Source organism: Chironomus tepperi, unplaced genomic scaffold (genome assembly GCF_022539635.2).
Source record: "Chironomus tepperi strain 1889 unplaced genomic scaffold, CSIRO-AGI_Ctep_v1 contig_398, whole genome shotgun sequence".
NCBI lineage: Eukaryota > Metazoa > Arthropoda > Insecta > Diptera > Chironomidae > Chironomus > Chironomus tepperi.
Genome location: NW_027226520.1, coordinates 59156 through 81317, shown reverse-complemented (window position 1 = coordinate 81317; position 22162 = coordinate 59156). Strand labels below are relative to the sequence as shown.

The 22162-nt window shown below is 28.3% G+C and overlaps 2 protein-coding genes across 2 annotated transcripts in view; both read left to right on the top strand.

Moving 5' to 3' along the window:
* Positions 1 to 8703: 8703 nt before the first annotated feature.
* Positions 8704 to 10159, top strand: LOC139096666 (uncharacterized). The gene is made up of 3 exons (XM_070648390.1): positions 8704 to 8844; positions 8973 to 9354; positions 9602 to 10159. The coding sequence occupies exons 1-3, from the start codon at positions 8838 to 8840 to the stop codon at positions 10062 to 10064; spliced, it is 852 nt and encodes a 283-aa protein (XP_070504491.1). The 5' UTR covers positions 8704 to 8837; the 3' UTR covers positions 10065 to 10159.
* A 2187-nt stretch (positions 10160 to 12346) lies between these two features.
* Positions 12347 to 22162, top strand: part of kairos — a 36603-nt gene continuing 26787 nt past the window's right edge. The window contains exons 1-2 of the mRNA XM_070648444.1: positions 12347 to 12441; positions 21685 to 22010. Of these exons, the coding sequence (XP_070504545.1) occupies positions 22007 to 22010 (4 nt within the window). The 5' untranslated portion in view covers positions 12347 to 12441; positions 21685 to 22006. The remainder of the gene's footprint in view (positions 12442 to 21684; positions 22011 to 22162) is intronic.

Genomic DNA, 22162 nt, shown 5'->3' with positions numbered 1-22162 from the left:
ACACGTTTGAGTATTAATTCAATGCTTCTAAAGATATGTTGAACGTCACACTGGTTCACACTGGTTCATGGTGAGCAACCTGTGTGCCGCAAATTTTTTATACTCACTGTGATATAAAAACGTTTGCCCAACACTGCACAAGTGTGATAGAATTTTTTTTTAAAAAATACTAAAGATTTTTGGAAAAAAAGTTGTTTATTGCAGAAAGTTCAAGGCTAAAAAAATTTCCGTGAACAAATATAAGAAGCTCGGAAACCCACAAGCCAAAATATCAATTATCTTGCAGAAAATTTTCTTTTTCTTCAATTTTTTCTTTAAAAGCACTCCATCACGTTATTGCATGAATTTTTTAAAAGATTTCATCCGCTTTAATAATAGATTTTTTGCAGGAATTATTTCGTATCATTATTGCCTACCTTATAAATATTATGACTTCTAATAATTCCTAATGGAAAACAAACTTTTTTAAAACTGTAATAAATTCTCTTAAATTTAATGAAAGCATCCTCAAACAATAAACACACACCCACATCCAAGTAAAGCGTGCAAGTTTTATTTTCAGAACAAATATTCTGTTTTGGAATTTTTGATAAGGTGTGAAATAAACAATTTTTTAGTTTTATCAAAAATAAGAGTATCAGTTTGATATTAAAATATTTATGAATGTGGTACATCCTAGCTATTTGTTGTATACTGGTGTACAATTTCGTCAATGCTTGGTCAAAGCATGACGGAGAGATTTTCATATAGAAGTCTATTTGTTTACAAAAATAGCTCCCTTTTTATCAATTACGTATTCCTTTTTTTTTGAATAATGCCTAGTTCAAAAAAAGGGAAAAGCTTAGAGCGGAATCGCAGACAGGAGAAATAATGCTGATGTTTATATCATCAAAAAAACATGCTTACGGTGTGTCTTCATGGAAAATTCAGATGTAATGTTGTGTTTAAAAGGAAACCGTCATTTATCACGTCTCTACCATCTCCTTTTTTCGCATTTAATTTTATATTGTTTAGGTCTCACTTCATTCATTTCATATTTAAAGAAAATAAAAACGTAAAATAATAAAAAGTTTATAGCAGTGAAAGCAATCTTGGATTATACAAATAATGAATCAGAAAACTTCGTCGCCCTGTGTATAATAATAAATAAAAAGTAATTTAAGTTAGCTTTATAAATATTTAGGAGGATTCAGGATTGATGTCAATGATGCAAACGACATTAATGGTGGAGTTTTCATAAGCTTCAGTCAAATTGCAACTATTTGTTCGTTATGAAACTACAGGAAATTTTGCTGCTGATGAGCCTAATTAAAAAATTTCAATGTCAAGACAGATTTTCATTGAAAAATATTGATGCCTTAAACATCTCGTATAAGTTCTAGGAGCATATTCTCTATAGAGTACAGAAATAGGACATTTCAATGAAAATTAATTCAATTAGAGAACTGCACACACACCAGCATGTCATGTAACATTACAGTTGTTAAGAACTAGATATTCAAAGTTACAAAGTAAAATGTTTTCGCTATTTTCATATCAATTATTAATAAATACGTTATTTTCAAGTCCAACATGTTGAATAATCGATCCATCCAATTACATATGTAGCAACTGTTATCATCGTTTCATGATTTTGACGAAAAATTGCAATGAAAATACAAATTCCCAATGAAGTAAAACTCAAATTTAAGTTGTGCTCGATTACGTGTATTGGGCTGTGAAAAATAAATGTGAAATTCAATTTTGGAAGCTGAATTCATGACAGTTAAAATAGAGTTTACATTTTTTGCTAAATATCATATTCCACATATTTCAGCATTTATTCACAAAGTTGCATTCTTTCAAAAACAGCCCCGAGCGGTAAAAATGAAATAAGCTCTCGGACACGGCCGGCATTTAATACTCAAAAGAACAACCATAATGGAATAAGAACAGGAAAGGATTTAAAATACAAAATAATAAACTGAACCGAATGCAGCAGCATATGTCGTGGGGACAAATTTATTTTCAACCATAAATTTTACAATCTCATATTAGGTATATTGGAAATTTGTCCAGTATAGATGCTTTAAGCTTATGCAGGATATTTTCTGAAATTCTTTAAATTTAAACAATGTATTTCATTTACTTCACAGCTGGATACTGAAAATGAAAATCAATTCCTTTTTTAACTCACAAAATTTGGTTGCACTGTTTTCGGATTTAACGGATTCAAATAAATAAGCTTTAAAGGAAATTTTGCCTTGACAGTATGAAATAAAAGAAGTTGAAAATGATTTTAAAGAAATAAAGCATAAAATATTCAAAAGCAAATAAAAATGACTTTTTAAGGAAAAAGCATTAAGTATCCAAAACCAATGTCCGTTGAAAAATTATCACATTAAAATAATTATTTGCATTAATTTTGTTGGTTAAAAAACATTAATATGCTATTAATAACTGTTGCTTCAAATTATCAAAAACTTGATTCCAATAAAATTCGGTTATGTTCAGTAATTATGTGTAAAATTGTTATAATTAATTTTATGGAAATTTATTCAAATTAAATTTAAAATATTAAAGTTCCAAAAACAATCTTCATTAAGATTTCAAACTTTTGTATGAATTTTTTGGGGATTTGATATTCTCACTCATTAATTCAGTTTACCTTGATTTTAATTAAACCTCTTAGGAGTTTCCATAGCTGATGTTTAATCCCAAGATAATAAATTCTTTACTCGGGAAATCGACCCACAAATCATTAATAATTCTCATGGGTTGCTAAGTAATGAAGTCTTCTAATATTTGTTCATGGATGTAATTTCTGCCATGCCAAAATATTTAATAACTTTGTTGTTTAATAAGTATTAACAATAATGAATGAATCAAATACAATATTTTGAAGGTTCAAAAATCATTCATTGGCACAATTTGGAATAAATTGATAAAGTTTGGAAAAGTATCAAATCACTGACCAGACCAGACGATGTCATGAAGAATTAATTTATTTTGTTTGCCATTTAGCAACAATTCAAGCAGTAATTAACGTTGACATTTAAAAAGAATGCATTATTAATCACTGGTTGGGATTGTCATCATTCAAATTTTTTCTAGGTTTAATAAACCTTTAGCATTTAACAGATTTAGATACAGATACAGATTCTTGTTAGATTCATATGTAGGATTTTTTGATGTAGCTCTTAAATGGATAGAATGAGGCATATTTCTAGAAAACAAAGAAGAGATAGTAAAACTTGTAACTAAAATGCACTAGACAGACAGTGAGCATGCTCACTCAAATGAGCCTTCTCATGAGCATCATCAATTTGTAAGTTTATTCATACCTTGTCTGTTTGTGGAAGTGGTAATTAATTAAGTAAGAGTATTCAGTACGTAACAATTTGATAAAAATAATTCCAATTATTTTTCTATTTATTCCATCTCTGAAATTAGCTGAAAAATTAGCTCTGAAATTTGTTTCAGCAATTTTTACGAAAAATTAATTCATTAATACACGTGTTTCTATCAAGGTTTTTATGATAGTCATTGAATGTAAGAATAATACACGAGGGAAATTAAGAACTCACAGTAAATAAAAGCGTGTTAGCTTTATGCACTTTCCATAAATACAATCTCCATTCGTTCATAAAGAACATGTAATAAAATTTATGCTTACTCTCATAATTTTTCATTCAGACTATTTCATTCACATATTAGATTTATTGATAATCAGTATTTATGATAGCTTGCTACAAATTATATCTGTTAATTCCAATTAAGACTGTTGCTGTTTAAATAAATAACTGCTGTTTAAATTGCGAAAAAATCATCCAACAATATACTTAAAGTGAGATAACATTTAAAGTATAAAAATAGATTCAAGAAATCAGAACAAATAGGTAGGATAGAGAAAAAAATCGGGCGACAAAGAATGAAAGTTCAATAAAAAGAAATGGGAATTCTGGATATCCAACTGGTTCTTCTCATTGCTTTTGCAGCATTGAGTTGTAACGCATGCGTTCAGCGTATTGATGCTGAACATTTCCTGGAAAATTGTTATCACCAAAACATTCATGGAAACATTTTGTGTTATTTTGTTGACAAAACTCGAACAGATGAGGCACTTAAATAACAGATAATTATATAATTATGAAAATAAGCGTGAAGATAGAGATATAAATGACGTAAAATATCCATAATGTACCCTTATAAACACAAAATCAGCATGATATTATGTGAATTTATCCTTCATAAAATATGTGTATTTTATGGCTAAATATCAATTTATTATACAGTGATAGCAAGAAGAATGTAATAACAATCTGTAAAATGAGCAACAGCAGTTATGTCTCATGTGGTGCTGGCACCACAGGAAATTGAATTTAAAATTATTGAAGGAGAAATGACATCAAATAGAGCTCCGACAATGGATACTCCATACCAATAATGCATATGGCGTAAAAAACATATAAATGTCACAAAAAAGATTTCATGTTTTTGAAAGCTTTTTTTATGAATTTCAAAGTGAAGAAAATGAACATAATTCATTCCTGACATTATTTATGGGGAGAATGTTTTAGAAATTCTTAGTATTGATTATTTATGAGATCCAAGTCACAGGCTTGTAATCACAATCCCGAATGACACAAATTAAGAAGGCTCAACCATGAAACTAACCTTTTAGGCTATTTTGGCAACAATATCGTCGCCAAACATTTATGATGTTAAGCTTCTAGATTTAGTTTATTCTAAAAGCTCCAAGGCAACCTTTCTTCATTTCTGTCGCTCGGGAATGAAGATCGATTTTTCAAATGACACTGAGCACTTGTTTGATCGAGCATTGAACCAAATTCTAAGCCCTGAAGGATTGAACTTTTTTAAAACTTGAAACAAAAGAAAGTTTTAAGTCCAAGTATCATAAAAGAGCATTAATAAACTCTTCAAAAACATTTACATTTATATTTTGAAATCCCCAAATGGAGGTCAACTAAATTTTCATTTTCTGGAAAGTATATTTTCCTGACGGCAAAAATTGCATAAAACAATAATTGAATGAAAAACTTTTTCTTTCCTTTTCCTTGTTATGAAGCGATACTTAAAGCGATAATAAAGTTTTCTACTTATTTTTCATACAATAAAGCTTTACTACAACTTTCATTTTTTTCTTCCTCCTTTTCAATTTACAACAAACCAAGACCAGAACAGGAAGTTAAAATGCAAGATGAAAATCGTTGTAAATAATAAAAAATGAAAAATTGATAATGAATTCCCATCTCCCAATGGAGAAAGAGAAAAGTACGTAGAGCTTTAAAAGTTATTGACAATGAAAAATTTACTTTTAGAATAAAGTAAGCAGCTACACTTCATTTCAACAGCTTTAATGAATTCAACTGTATTTTTCTCACAAGGGAGCGTTTGGAAATTACGTAACGGTTAGGGGAGAGGAGTTAGAATTTTGTTAAGGAGTACATTTTGGTTCATGATAAAGCGTTGAAAAAGCGTAAACTAATTGAATAAGGCTTAGTAGCTTTTTAGCTTTACCTAAAGTCACATTAACAATTATCGTATCATTAAAAATTGACTTTGAATTCTGAAAATTCAGCAATTGAGTAAAATTCATTTGACTGCATTTCAAGAATGGAAGAATAATGAGCTTATTTTTTGCTCATTGGATGTAATTTTCTCTCATTTTTACATCACGAACTATATAAAGGTAAACTTTTAACATTATAGTTTTTTAAATGCACGTAAAATTTTTTAATTACGTGAATATATTTCGCAATGCACATGTATAGACAAGGATTTTTTGTATGAATTCATGATTTTATGCTTCAAGCACAATGAGTGAATGAAAAATTTTCATTGTGCCAGTCATACATTTAGAAAATTTATGTCGTCATTTTTATTCTTTAAAAATATCTCATGTGAATTCTTGTTATTGTTTCATTTGTGCTCCATGCTTTATTCAATTTGCTAAATTTATGACAAATTTTTAATATCAAGGAAGGCTTATTTTTGTAGGAACTTTGATATTTGCTTGCTATTAGAGTTTCCCGAAGCTTCGGTTTCGACCAATTTTTGAGACCGCTACAAAGATTTAAATGTAATTCATCGAAGTCTTAGTATCAGTTTCGAGAATCTATACTTGCTGTATTTCTATTTATGAGAAGCTTATGCATATATTCACTTTAACTTGCTTGAATAAAGGATCAATGAAAACATGATCTTCGAAGAACTCATGGAGAGAACCTGACGATAGAGATAGATATTGGAATCGGCAATTGGCAGACTGAAACCAGCGAAAGAGTCAGCTTTAGAAGACGTCTAAGGAAGGTCGTTTATCGCAATTGATCTGTCTAAACAATTTTCAATACAGATCCGCAATGATTAGGAGAATATATCATAATACATCACTAAGATGTTCAATTCTGTTTATTTCATTAGATTCAACAACCTTCAGAAATAAATAATAAATAAGCTTTGAAAATGAATAAAAATATAGTTGAAAAGTATTATGGTGGATTATCTTGTTATGAGAATTTGCAGCAGTCAAAAGGAAGACATAATTTAATGATACCATAAAATTTCTCGAGGATAGCGAAACGAAAGTAGATGATAAATATGAGAAGAAAAGTATAACAATGTGTATAAAAATGTGTATGGCAACAATAAATCAAGTATATATATTTGAAAAGAATGAGACAGTCTCTGTTTCCTTCAAGTTCCAATGAATCCAATTAGTAGCTTTGGAACAAGTCATAAATCTATTGGATGCAATAATATGGATAATTACTCTTCATACGTCAATGTATCGTGGATGAAAAAATAAAATATAGATGTTGAGTAGATAGAGCTTCTGAAAGTATTGTTAAGAACTTGTCATCACTTTTTATCTATGATAAAACTTTTTGCCAGTCTAGATAACAAAGTTTTTAAAAATCATAAAGTTTGTGAATTTCATCATCATTCTAATGTGAAAATCTATGACAGAATAAATGACATTTAACCCCTAGATTTATAAAGTACGTAAAGCACGACAAAATAATTTCACGTGTTTAGCTGAATAAGCAGATAATGAGGATTATAATGATTGCTTCAAGATAAATTTATTATTATACAAGCTCTAATGAATGAAATACAGAAGGATAATATGATGGCTTTGAGGTAAAAAGACAGAAATATAATCGTTTTGGATTCACTTATGAATTCAGTCGAGCTTGAAAAAAGATTTTTTAAATTAAATAAAAATATTATTAAAAAGTTTTCTATGTAAAATCCACAAAAGCTTACATCTCATACTAATACAAAAATATATATAATTAAATACGCATGGAATAAAATCTAATGTTGGCTCCCATAGGCATTTAACCGACAAAAAGCACAGACAAATAAAAAATTTACATATTTGATGAGATTTTCAACATCCGAAATTTTATTTTTTTTATTTCCATACATACCAGAATGAAAACATGTTTCATTATATCCTTTTGTTCATATTTTGTAATAAATTTATTAGCAACTGTGTCTTTTTTTGCTTGAATGGGTTCAAAAAATGTTTGTTTTAAAAGATTAAAAGTTCCTCTTTATTTCTGATGGGAATAACATTTTCATGTACATATAACTATTGGATGAGGATTTAACAGCATTTTGAAGCTTGCCTTCAAATAAATTTTTAATTTCTTAACCCGAATGACACAATTCTAGGCTGTTAATAAACGAGCTTTTGTGGAGACGTTAAAAGCTCCATGGCGGAATTTGATTAATTTGTGTCGTTCAGAATTGTAAATTTTTGATTTTCTTTTAAATATAAACTCCTGATTTTGATGGACACATTTACTATCTACATCAGTAAAATCACCAAAATTTCACTTTTTTGACATTTTAACTAGAAAAATTTAATTTTTTATGAACACTCATTTGACAGCTTTTGCAATATTATTTATTATGAACCATTCAACATAAAGAAATGATCTAAACAACCTACCAACTAACTATGAATCATGTTTGTGACTTTATTTTCCATTGACGCATTGACTTTTTTTTTTTGTTAAACATTTGTTAAAAAGAAGTATGGAAGGTAATAGATAAATAAAAATTCCCATTTATTATTTTCCCCGCTTATCATCTTTCAATACAATTTGTAAAGCTATTTACAGACAATTTAATTGGAAGTTAAAGTTAAACAGTGGAGAAAATTTGTTCGTCCCAATGATAAGAATCTTTTAAATTGACAATTTTTTAAATGTTATTTTGATGTACAGACACTTTTATCGTAAATTACAGAGTTGGATTTGTGGCAATGGTGATTTTAATTTCCTAGCGTTTAATAAGATTTAAACCTGGATTTAAATGTTTTTCAAGTGTTACCATAGTTGTAAATCTCTTTTCAATAAAATATCAGTCTGCTTTAGAGCTTCAAACAGTAAATATTTTTATTATAAATCTTTGCCGTATGACATAATTAGACTAAACGGAATTACAAAATTAAGCTTTTAAATTGTGGAATATTCTTTGAATATTCAGATAAAAAGTTAAAAAACCTAAAATTGAAGAAATTGTGCTAACTTAATTAACCAAAAATTCCAGTCAATTTTTATTTTGTAATTCATTTCTGATGAGCAACTCTGCCTTCATCTGTAACAATGTTATGATGGAAAAATTCTGCTAATAACTCATTACGAAATTATTATCAGAAAAAATGATAAACAGAAAATATAAAACGACAAAAGATATCACTATCCGAGCCATTTGTAAAACAAAGGCCTCATTGAAAAGAACGCAATAAAGAACGAAAATTAAAAAAGGAAGTGACTAAAATAAAAATAAATTTTTTTGTGGAAAGTTGAATAAAAGTGAAAATGAGAGGCAAGTGTCGGATAAAAATATTTTTTTAAAGTGGATAATTGTTGGAGAATACAATACTATCTGTGGATTTATAAAATTGTTTAGCATAAAAAAACTAACCTTTACCTTTTGAAAACCATCCATTTCAGCTCTCATCCTTTATACTGTCGTACTCTTGATGTGTACACAGTATGCAAAACTAACACCAATTGAATATAATGAAGTTCCGGTTGATTCAATTTTTGAAGCTGAAGGCAGTGAACTTGATTCAGATGTGGTTCATGAAATTATTGAACCGTTAAATCCTGAAGAGCATGAGCAGGTGGATGACATTGCAAACGAAAGTGATGTAAATATAAATGAAGAACAATCTCATGATGAAGTTGCTGATAATAATGAAACGGAAGGTGTAAATAATGATGATGGTGATACATATGATGAAATAGATATTGATAGGTTAGAGAAAATGTACGGCATTGAAATTCCTATTTGTGCTCAATATGCAGAAGTCACCTACCCATTACAAGTCAGGTAAGATTAAATACGATTGAATTAAAGGGACATGGAAAGTTTTTCAATTCTTGTGTCACAGTGTGCCAATAGACTTGATAACATCAAATTAAATTTAATTTTAACCATCTGTATACACATTTATCTGTTGTTGACTGCTTAAAGTTAATTGAAAAATTTTCTCTACGTTCAAATGTCGCAGTACGTATACATACAAGAAAATTCATTTTTGATGATGAAATTTCCTTCTTTTTCTTGATTACTTTAGTCATTTAACTGATTGCGGTAAATTTTATAAATGCTCAAACGGACGTGGATATTTGTTTGATTGCCCTTCTGGTCAAGATTGGTCTGTTAAATATGATCGCTGTGACTATCCAGAAATAGCTGGCTGTACAATAGATGGAACACATCAATTTAAATTACAGAAACAAGTAAAACCGAAAAAAGCAAGTGGTAATGATGAAGAGGATGAAGAAAATGATGATGATGAAGAAGAAGCATTTGGTGAATTCGAAATCGATCCACGTTGCGAAGGAAGTGATCCATTCACGCCAAACCACTTTAACCATCCAGAGGACTGTTCAAAATACTTCAAGTGTTATTTAGGAAAAGCATACGTTATAAAGTGTCCAAAAGGACAAAACTGGAGCCAACGAATGAACAGATGTGACCATCCAGCACTTGCACGATGCTTTATAGTAAAACCTGCAAGACTTGGACAAAATTAAAATGATTCTTGAATTTTCATTTACTTTATTGTGATTTTCATACCTACATACTGTTAATTATTGTTTTCTATTAAAACTAATAATACTGAAGAGTACTGAATAATGCTTAAACTTATTTAATTAAAGCTAATTATTTTTCTAATATTAATCGTCTGAGAATTTCACTTAACTTTTTCTAAGATTTAAAATTGAACCATATCATATTTCTAGTGACAGAACTGGACGACAAAAAAATGAATTCAATTACAAACGAATTCGAATTTGAGATAAATGACACAAACTTGATGAAAATGATCGTTATCATCCCATTCAATTTCAACATCCATCAGACTGTCAAATTTTTTTATAAAAAATGCTTCAATAATCTCACATATGTATAAAGTCAGCTGTCCCGAAGGCTTACATTTCAATGTCAAAACGAATGGGATTATCCTCTTTTCCAATGCATTGCCATAAAGAATATTTAATGTGCATGAGTATAAAAATAACGGTAAACGACTTGAAGAATCGAGAAAAAATATTAAACGCAATGACATTATCATAGTTTATGGAAGTTTATTAGTTCTGTGTTAATATTTCTTAATTTTTATCAACTTTTCTAGCTAAAACAGGACCATATAAATGGTGACCCAAATACAGTATCATCAAAATTATAACATAAATCATCTCCCAACTCACGTCATTTTTTAGGATTCTTCCCTGTCACATTTGAAGAACTCTATCTTCGCATTATATAATATAATAGCAATTCATTAATATTATAATACGCACAAGGGTCAAGATGAATATTTCATTTTCAATTTGCGGTCAGGACATTTTCATGAGTACACGTGTTAACCCACCTCACAAATCTTTAAATCATCATTGAACTTTAAATACCCATCACAGATTACAAACTTAATTTCTATTCTAATTCAAACAAGTTTTAATAAAATGTTAGCAATCACAGGAAACACAAAGTTTTATGTCATAAAATGGACATTTATTCAGATTATTGTCACTGGCATTTATACTTTTTATCTCGTTCATAGTCAAAATGCATAAATCGAAACTTTTTTTGGCAATTGTACTACAGTGTTCGAAACTATCAAGCACTTTTTTTTTCATTCATTTCTCGTCAACCTGTTGCAACTTTGACATGCGGGCATTGTCATGATAAAAAAGAAAAAATATATACACCATACAGCATTTTCATTTAATCATAGAAAAGTTGGGTAGATGGAATATCATAAGCAGTACAGGGATGCAAAAGCTTTTCCAATGCAGCATTGAAACATTGAAGGACATTGATGGAAAACATTAGAAATAAAATCAACAGACACTTGTTAGTCTACACATTATCGGTTGATACAGCAGCCTGTTGAGCAATGAGTTCAGTTATCGTTGAGTCTTTCGTGTAGTAAGAAGTTCCGTTTATTGTCTTCTAAGCAGTTAAGATGCTGTAAAGTTAAAAGAGAGTTATTGAATATTAAATAATTGCCATAAAAAATCTGAAAAGAGGATTAATGAAAAATAAATTTTTGGAATAAATTATTTTGTTGTAATTAATTATTAATCTAAATGAAGTGATGAAAAAATGATGTTGTATAATCATTAAGTATTAATCATATTATCGAAGATTAATGGATCAATTAAGGGTTCCAAAAATATTGAAAATAAAAATAATAAACTGAGCCATAAATGTGATTAACGGTCACGTCGTATGTGCTGACACTATCCATAGTAATTGCTCATTTACCAATTTTTATGCTCAACTTCCATTTAATGTTTCTTTTCCAATGGAATAAATTTTTCTTACAAGAATCTCCTATTTTTTGAGTTTATCAGCAGCAAATTAGTATGATGAATAATTCTAAGGCGGTTACATCAGTCGACATTGAAATGCTCATGTAACTAGAAGGACCAAAAAAATTCTGTCGTAAACAGTACTGTGTGTGTGTTTAAATTATCTAATTAAATAAGGTATAATGTAAAAAGTGTGAAATAAATTTTGATCAAATTTACTGCTTATTTAGTGCATAAATCAGTATTTACGTCAATCTACAAATTTAATGTGCGTATGGTGTTTTGAAATATTTAAGAAATAATAAAATAAACAGTAACTAACATAAACAGTGAGTTGTGCTAAAAAAACAACACAAGCAGTATAAAGGAATTAAATTTTCAGTTCGTTCTATTTGAGTTGTGAAAAATAGCAAATCACTAATTACACTTTAATGATACATCTGGCTGCTTTAAACGGCTTATTCATTGAACATCATACTTCTTAAAAAAAAATTGTGAAAAAATATTAAGTTTAAAATTTGAATTGAATGAAACATAATAGTTTCTAAAAGGAAATGCATAAAGTTTACAGCTGTGTATAATTGAGGAAAAGGTATTTCATCATTAAACTTTTTTCTCATTTTTTGAAATTAATTTTGAAGTATGTTTCATCATTATTATAATTTTTTGCAACTTTTTCAAAAAAAAAATGCTCGTTCTGCAAGTTTTGTCATTATCAATGATGTACAACAAAATGAATAGTTTTAGTTTTCTTCAATTCTGTCGTAAACTAAAATAATTGCATTATTTGAGTCAAGGAAAATTTACAAAAAATTGACTATGGCAAAAAATAGTTTTAAAATGGCAGAAAGAAAAAGTTTTGCACTGGAGAATAAACTTTTGTGATATCATCAGGCTGTTGCTAGAAAAATCGTTGCAATATAAGCTGGCAGTGTCTATTAAATATGTTTTAGGACATCAAAGGAAACTCATTATTTTTCTCAATATAAGAAATAAATGTCCACAACTACAGAAGGTTTAGTAACGGAGCTTTTAAAACTCCACTGTATACAGCTGTATCCGCGAGGCTTATGACTGCTAAATATTGAGGGCTTCTATTTGATATTAATAAAAAAACTTTAGCAGAGTCCTAAAATCTTCTTGGTGCAGCCTTTAACATTTGCATAATTTTTAAAGCGAAATTTGCAGCTTTAATGTCTTTGATCCGATCAAGAAACAAAAATATTTTGGGCAAAAAAGAGAAAAGAACGAATAAAGTTGCTTTAAAATTCATCTAAACAATTTTAAAGCATTACGAGGCAGTAATCTTCTTTAATTTCCAGTATAATAAAGCTAATGTGACGTATAATATATGATAAGCATATATTTTGAGAATAACATTCTTATGAATTTCAATGCATCTAATTTTTTTTTTTGGAAGGTTACCTCGGTGAATCCTTTTTTGAAAGTACCTTAAAAAAAAGTAATTTCAAATTCAATCTGAAGCAAATAAGCATGTAATTTCTTAAATTTTTATTAGAAACTCAAATAATTTAAATACCTAATTAGATTATTCTGTTAAATCGTTCGAAAAACAAAATTATAATTGCATTTACATTCCTATGATAATTTACGGACATATTTACGCAAGAGTGATTAGGTTATGAAGTGATGTTGACTCGAATATTTAATTATAAATCAAGTATCAATAGAAATCATTACATTCCCATCGAATCATGACATAATTGACCCGAGTGACACAATGTGGCGAATTACAGTTTTTGTCGTAAAAGTTTTTCAAAATTAGTCGTTACAATCCCATCAGTAGTGGAATGCAAAGTGCTGTTCGGGTAATAATCATATTTGCATACTTAAAATTTGTAATTATCAATAATCAATACTGAAGCAATGTAAATTTATCATTATTGAGAATCATGATTAAAATATTTATAAAAAAAAATTATTTTCACTTGACTAAGTTTTGTAATTACAGAAATTGTTTTCTATTCATTAGGTAATTTTATTACCAAAAAAAGTTATTTAAATTTTACAAAAAAAACCAATAAATTCTACAAAAAAAATGCAAACAATCAGAAAACCAAGAAAAAAACTTTTATTTAACTTTTCAAAAAAGTTTTGGAAATTCTGTGGGGATTAAATGTTCATTGAAGTTTAAATTAAATGAAGTCAGTCGATTGAATTTTTTGGGTAAATTATTAACATTATGAATCTAATTTAATTTAAAAGAAGTTCTTAAAGCTACAATAACTGGAATGGACAGTTAGTAACAAGGATTCATTTTTCTTCATTAAAATCTCAAGTGTTCCCAAAAAAAATTCAACAGGTTGTTTTTCTTAACTCAATCAATATATATCTTCAAGGCATAGAAAAGAAAAAGGTCATTAAGAACTTTAAGAAACGATTCTATGATGTTATTGAAAAGTTTCAAAAAGTCGATAATGAGTATCTTTGCTAAAAAGTTTTTCAAGTGTCAAAGAGTTCATGTTGTTCAATAGAATTGATAAGGTAGATGAAATGATAAAATAAACAAAATTGTAGAAACAGTCATAATATAAAAGACACCCGCGAACTCAATATAAGTTATCATATCCCCTAAAGAAAATGCTTTAGTTTTACACTTAGTACCGTTATCATCATCATGACTTCAAGTTAATTAGAAATAATTTTCATATTTTTACCATCCTTCGTTCACTTCTTCGTCTTCCTTTTTGTGTAATGAAAAAATTCTCAAATTCATTTTCTTCCACCATCTCTGTTCATCCACAAAGAAATTCGGCTCATTTAATTGAAATTCTTTTACATGAAGAAAGTTACAATTCTAGTTAAGTGATTCTTCTATTGGGAGAACATAATGAGAATATCTTTTGAACCCTCATTTAAACTTTATTGAAATTTTCATATTTTATTGGCTTTTACTTTCTCGTCATATTTTTTTCATAAAATAAATATTGAGTTGTCTGTAAAAGTTACACAATAAAATTCGATAAACTTAAGGGAATATTTCCTTCTATTCATACACTTGATTAATTTCTATATTGATCTTTAATAATCTCCATTCAGTTGATTAATTGGAAAATTTGTAGAAATCGATAACCATTCAGACTTCCAAATTTTTTGAACATTTTTGTGGTAATACTTTCTTTATAAAATATTCAATGTTCAAATTTTTTAAAATTTATTTCAGACCTTTTTTACTGCTTTTTGTACTCTTTGACAAATTCTAGAATTTGTTGGGATTCTTCAGATTTATTTTATCAATGACTGAATGGATTCAAGTTTAGATGACGTCTTGTAAGATAACGTTTAGGATGTCACATGTCACATCTTTCTTTAATTTTGCCCAAAAATTCATTCTATCCATATCTAGTGTTAATATTCTAGTTCAAAAGTTAACTGCACTAAAAGGATAAATAATGAATTTTTTTATAAACTTCATTCCCTTGAATTTTTCTTTCTAAAAAGAAACGAGAAGATGTGGATAATTTTGTTAAACTTATCAGATCCATAAAGCCATCAAAACCAAAGACTCAAGAAAAGTTATTAGCTTTTATCAAAAAATCATCTGCATGCATCTTTACCGATATTGTAGAAAAATATTGAATTATAAAAAATCAATAATTCGTTGATACTTACTTTATATCAAAAGGGGATTTTTATGCAGCCACAAAACGTTACCGACAAGAAGTTTTTCAAATAAAATTAAATGTAATTTTATTTTCTCAATATTGTAAGATATGAAGATAGAAGTTCCAGAAATAGATGCTACACATAAAAATTTCAGATTTTTCTTGATAAACTACGTCATTTTTATTTGTTTTTCAAACTGATTTAAAAATTGAAAGTCAATTTATCATTTTATCAATTTCATTAGGTATTTCTTTATTGTACAACTAGAATAGTACCTCACCAAGTATGGTGGGTAGATTTTAATTTAACGATTACCCGTACTTGTATGTGGATTTAAAGGTATGGATAGCTATCAAATGGAGACTAGGCTTAAAAATCAAAATGACAAATTGAAAAATGACCTGAATTATATTAATAAACTTTTTTGATATTTTTCATCACATAAAAATTAATACATTGAGTAAATCTAATGTATTTCAATAAATAATGGATCAATGAAGAAATAGAATAGATATTGTCATCTAAAATTTCATAAAGAGCTTAATAGAGTCGTATTAAGAAAGATTTATAATTCAATTATATACAGCTTAGTATTGTGCTGAAATATGAATTTATGGATGAGATATGGGTTATTAATAATTGTGACAAGGACATGGATATTTTGATAGCATGCTTTAAGAACTTTTGTAAATTGAACGTGCAATTTGTCCATTTTATATGCTGTTTATGAACAAATTTTATGTTGAACAATTGGGTTATAATTAAAAATGACACATACAGTAAGCACACATTTCAACTTAGTGTATAATTATTTACTTCAGTTGTTTAATTAGAACAAACAGTAAGACAAATGATATTCTGATTTCAATTAATTAACTTATGTCTTCATTATAAGACATATAAAACTTTATCTGCCAATTATAGCAGATGTCTTCTTACTACTGCCAACTCTCTTTGCCATTCCATTTCGCTTTCAACTTCTTTTAAAGTCATTTATGTTTTGTAATAAATATTCTTCAACTTTTTTCTTTGATTGTAAAACTTTTTCACTTTAAATGTACATCCTCCTTGAAAAGAAAAACAATTTTAAACAAAACTGATGTTGTTAATGAATTTTTTGAACCTTAAATCTATTATGTGTGTTCATCAAGGTGAAATAGAATTCTTACTTTGCATTATTGAATTCCCGGGCGATACAAATGACGAAAACCTTCTGTGTGGCATCCATATGGCTTTAAAAAGAGTTTTGGTGGAGTTTTATTCATTTGCGTTGCTCGGTTTGGAATAGGAATCGAAATGAAAGTAATTTATCTAGGTAAATATTTTGTTTCCAAAATTTTCAATATTAAATGGATCGAGATAAATTCTTGGAAGGTTCTCAGGAGTCTGCGTTTTAATTAATATGAAGTCTTTAAACGAGAAATTAATATAAATTTAAAAAAGATTAATTTCCCGAATTACAAGAATTAACCAGAATTTGCCTTTAGGTGAGGTGTTTGCAAGCTTAATATAGAGTTAACTAAAGAGATAATAAAAATATTTTGGATATGATGAAATTTGTAATAAAATTGATTACTCCTTCCCTCATCACGACAGCTTTGATAATCCCCAAAATATCATTGAGCAAAGGAAACTTTCTCATTTATGCCACTTTAACAGACATATTAATTCCAATGAAAGCAATTAATGTGAAAGTGTTCACCTTGAAACTTTTCATGCCATTCAGAAGAAGCGTGAAATAAAGTGAAATGTGTTCATCTTATACAGTGGTTTGCAACCTGTGTGTCGCAGGGCATTGTGTGTTGGAAAATGTCAGAAGTGCTCATTAAAACTGTTTTGAGATTTTTGATCAAGACTATCTGTTTGATATGGTGTGCCACAAAAAAGGTTGTTCGCCACTGATCAAATCGAAGATGAAAAGCAGAGCAAACAAAAAATATGAAGAAAGTTTTCTTCATATGTTGAATATTTTACTTCTTCCTTTTAGTTCTGTTTAATTTTTATGACTGAGAGATTATAAAGGTTAAAGAATGTAAACATAAAAGTCATAAACTTACAAGAAAGTAAAAACTAAAGTTCAATTTCATCTTTCAACTCATAAATCCTTGATTTTTCCTGCAATATAAATCTGAAAGTCTTAAAGCTGTGCAATTAATTCTTTATCATCATCTAGTAAGTGTGGTAAATTATTTTAAGATGCAATAAAGAATTAATTAGTATAAAAAGTCAGCAATTAAGTCTCCACCATTTTAGTTTCATGAGAAAAACTTTGAAAACCAACTTCAGATAGATATCTTGAATTACGTTTCGAATTCGAATGTTTCATCCAAACGTCACAGCTGTCTTGAATTTCTAAATCACCAAGTTTGTTGAGAAATAATTATACAGCAAAGTATTTCTTTCCCGAGCGATACAAAATGGCACACCGCTGTAAAAATTGGTCAAAAAATGTTGTCGCGGTGTTGACTGTCCTGACTCATTAATACGAAATCGAAATGATGCCGTAGCAAACACATTGTGCTGCTCGGGATTAATGTTTTCGTATTTTCCAGATGTTAAAGATAGAATCATTAGGAACCTGATATTAAAAGTATAACAAAACAAATGAATCTTTGTAGTTTTTAAAGCATATCCTAATTAAAATTGCTGTAGAGTAATAATGAAAATTCAGAATAGTTTTGAGAGTATTTTGATTGTAAAATTATTTGATGCTTCATAAAAGCCCAGAAATAATTAAAACTAGGTAATATGCAGCAAATTGATAAATACATTTCAAATTGATTTATTTTGTGTGAGCAACATAAATTAATTTATAAATTTTTCGGATGTTTCGCAGTTATTAATTACAAACTAGTTCTTGGAATACATTTAGTTCTATAATTACAGCATCACGATTTCAAAAATTTATGCAGGAATGAATAATTTATTAAACATCATAAATTTTGAATTATTAAATTGCCATTAAAATATTTCTAGGTACTTAAACTATGAAATTGTGAGATATTTTCAAATTTCTATATTTTCATTAAAATTAAAATCACATTTCTATCACATAACTTGACAATTACTTCTGCTGATTTCTTCAACTTTATGCTCTAATTCAGCAATTTTCTTTCTCATCAATTTCACCAAATATGAATTATAATCCTCAGTCGTAATTATAGTTGGTATTCGAATATCACTAGATGGAAATTTATCGCTGCATTTCAATGTAATACTCATAATAAAGCCTTTAATGTCTTGTCCATAATATACATAATTGATGCAATTATTATTCAGCAAATTAATTCCAAATAGTCCATTTAGATTGTCGAATACATTTTCAGATATTGTTTGAATTTTGTTATTGATTAATGATATATATTTCAAATTTGAATTATGCATGAAAAGTTCCGACTCTATAGTTTGAATTTCATTTCCTTCAAGTCCTAAATCAATTAGATTGTCACCAAATTGTTCCAAATCTTCCTTATGAATTTCTTTCAATTGAGAATATTCAACACTCACAGCTTTTATGTTTTTGAAAAATTGAGTGACTTTTCGTGGGAAATGATGCAGAATTTTATAGAAAACTAAAAAGCCAAGTACACCATCATCATCACTATCTAAAATATGGTTTCCATTCATTGACTCTATTTCCACATCCGATTTTTTCTTAATTTCTCCAATTTTTATCGCACAGCTGTATACAAAACCATAACTCGGAAAGTCTTCCGTATTGTAAAAGCATTCAAATTCGACGGCTGTTACAGCGGCCGAGATTATAAGAACAGCAACTGAAGTAATGATTAATCTGTAAAATAATTTGATTGATTATTTGTTGACTCTAGAAAATATTTCTTTTGTATTCTGACGCATTAATTTTTTGATCAATATTACTTTCAAATAAGTCTGCAGTTCTGTCAAAAAATTAATTGTAAGCTTTAGCAAATATTAAACTTGTTCAAAAAAAAAAGTTTTCTTACCTCATAATATTTCTGAATTAAAATTACGTATGAATATAGTAAACAAAGTGTTTAGCGCTAATAAATCACGACAATACTTTAACAAGATCTTCCTATACAACACTAATTCAATTCCGATTCAATTAAAATAATGTTTCAATTATTTTCACATAAATTTACAGCTGAACTAGCAAATTTAAAATAAACATAATAAAAAATCAAGAGAAATAAGTGATGAGCTAAGCAGTAAACAGCATTTTTTTGCTTGTAAAGTGAGAAGTCATTCCAACCATGCTGATAAGAGTATTAAATACTTATAAGTTGATAAATATTATAGAGCAAAATTATTTCAATGTGTTAATGAGTGAATGAATCACAAACTATACACATAAGAATTCTTTAAAGTTTGTAAAAGACAAGAGACGTGACGCATCTTATGCAGAAGGATTAGTTCAATTATTCGTTTGAATTTTATGTGAAAGGGGTTTGACTTTTTCTGACAATTCAAATAAAAAGATTTTTTTATTATTAACAAGGAGGGGAACTTTGGGTTATTTCTTTAGTTTGTGATAAGTTAACGACCTTAAATCATATGTGCTGTAAACAAAAATTTGATTTTTCAAATAATCAATTTCTGAAACTTTAAATCAGTGGTGGACTACCTGTGTACCGTCGAACAATAATTTGCCAGATAAAATACCATGAACAGTATGCATTTTTGCTCGAGATTCACTATCAGGTGTGCCGCGAATAATAAAAGGTTGCCCACCACTGCAAATTCTTGAGAAACTTTAAAAACTTCTTGAGAAGTTCACTTTCATAGCCATCAAATATTAAAATATAAACAATTTTAAATGAAATTGCTTCATTTCAAAGCATCTTTAGCTGTTTTCAACATAAGCAGATAAAGTACTTTATAATTTGATTTATGATGAATTCATTTTACATTCCTTATGTTTGAAAATATGCGAGTAAACAAATTAATATTACCATATCAGCAAGGATAAATAGAAATAACACCAGAAATATTTAAATGCCATATCATGTTGTATTTTTATGATAATCAGATTATATGATGTACGCGTACCTGTAGGTTGATTTCTTTTAGACTCAATAAAATTACGTATAATCATTTGTGCTTCCGAAGTTTTTATTTTTTTGAATAAATTTATTTGCGCAAAAAAATATGATTTGAAAGTTAAGGTGCTAAGAAGGATGCCTACAAACACATTTTTATACCTTTTCAATTTTGGAGTTTTTAAATGCAATTAAAATTGCAAATTTAATAGCTTTGTCTCAAATGTAATAATCCTGCGCAACAGGTCGTATTTAACTAAATGGGGTTGATTTGGTTCTCAGATCCTCTTCACCCATTTAGAAAAATCTTCATTTTTTGAGTTAGCAAAATCTCAAAAAAAACTTTAATTTTTGCGTTCTATCCAAGTTTTAAAATTCATTTCACTAAAAATTATGTCGGATCAGGAATTGGGATTGGGATCAAGAATTAAAATGTGGGTTAGTTAGGTCGTAAAATTACCTCCGACCTAAGTCCGAAATTTTCTTGAGAATTGAGGTACGTTTCAGGAATTGTGTTTGACATCGTTATTGAAAAAAAGCTCTCAAAACAATTTTTTTTTCAATAAATTTTGATAACATCTCGACAATATAATAAATATTGATGTCTTATTATCAATTTATTTTTCTTTACTGCTGCTACACATAGCTATAATACATCAAATAAGAATTATAAAGAACATATATGCGCATATAATTTGTTACATGAAAAAAAAGATCAATGTCAGAGCTTAGTATGTTCCACGAAATGGGAAGAGGCGGTTAGGGATTTCCTGACACTGATCTTTAAAAGAATAAAGTATGAAAATATGCATATTACAGTGTTATTTCCAGAAAAAAATTACATTCCGCTTACTGTTTTAAATAAAGATTTAAGGTTAGGAATTTTTTTATAGCTCAGAATTTATTTCAGTTTTTAACTGTTTTAAACTATTGATGCATTAAAATCTCATATAAAATACCTTAAATTAGTGTTGGGCTTTCGGTCGTGGCTTACCATCAAAGTGTGCCGCAAAGAAAAGGTTACTCACTCCTGCTTTAAATAAACAAAAGATATTTTCTTATGAGAAGATGTCTTATTTTTGCCGCTTGATTTATCTTTTTCCTTCAATGGCCAATGACTTAACTTTTTCTTTAAAACAAAGTCCTCTCATTCATTATACTTCATTTCCTTTTCTTCTCATTTCTAGGTACAAAATTCATCAACAAATTACAAGTAAAACAAAACGGAGAAAAAATAAAAAGTGGGTGAACAAATACAAAGGAACTAAAAGAGAACAAAATTTATTTTTCTGAATACAAAGAAAAAAAGGAACTTGAAGGATTAATATTTATATAAACAACAAAGCAGGAGAAATAGACAGAGAAAAGGGCAAAATTTTCTTTGTCATTGCACAGTCATACCCACTTATCTATAATAAAATAAAGCAAAAAGGAACGTTGAAAACCTTGATTGCACTTGGAAGGAAAAAGCGATAATAAAGGTGTTGGAGGCTAAAATATCCGTATAAAATGGGTAAGTCTAAAGAAATCTGAAAATGTATTTAAGAACTTATATGGTAGATAATTTTTTTTTTTTTCATAATGCCTTTATCGCTAATATCACAAAGCTTTGTGAGATACTCATGAAAAAAAACATCAAAAGACTCATTTTTCTTTCATAAAAGA

Excerpts from the sequence above, each read along its gene's own strand:
- LOC139096666 (XM_070648390.1), top strand. Across the intron at positions 9,355-9,601 it reads ACCTACCCATTACAAGTCAG|TCATTTAACTGATTGCGGTA; the intron begins GTAAGATTAAAT and ends TGATTACTTTAG.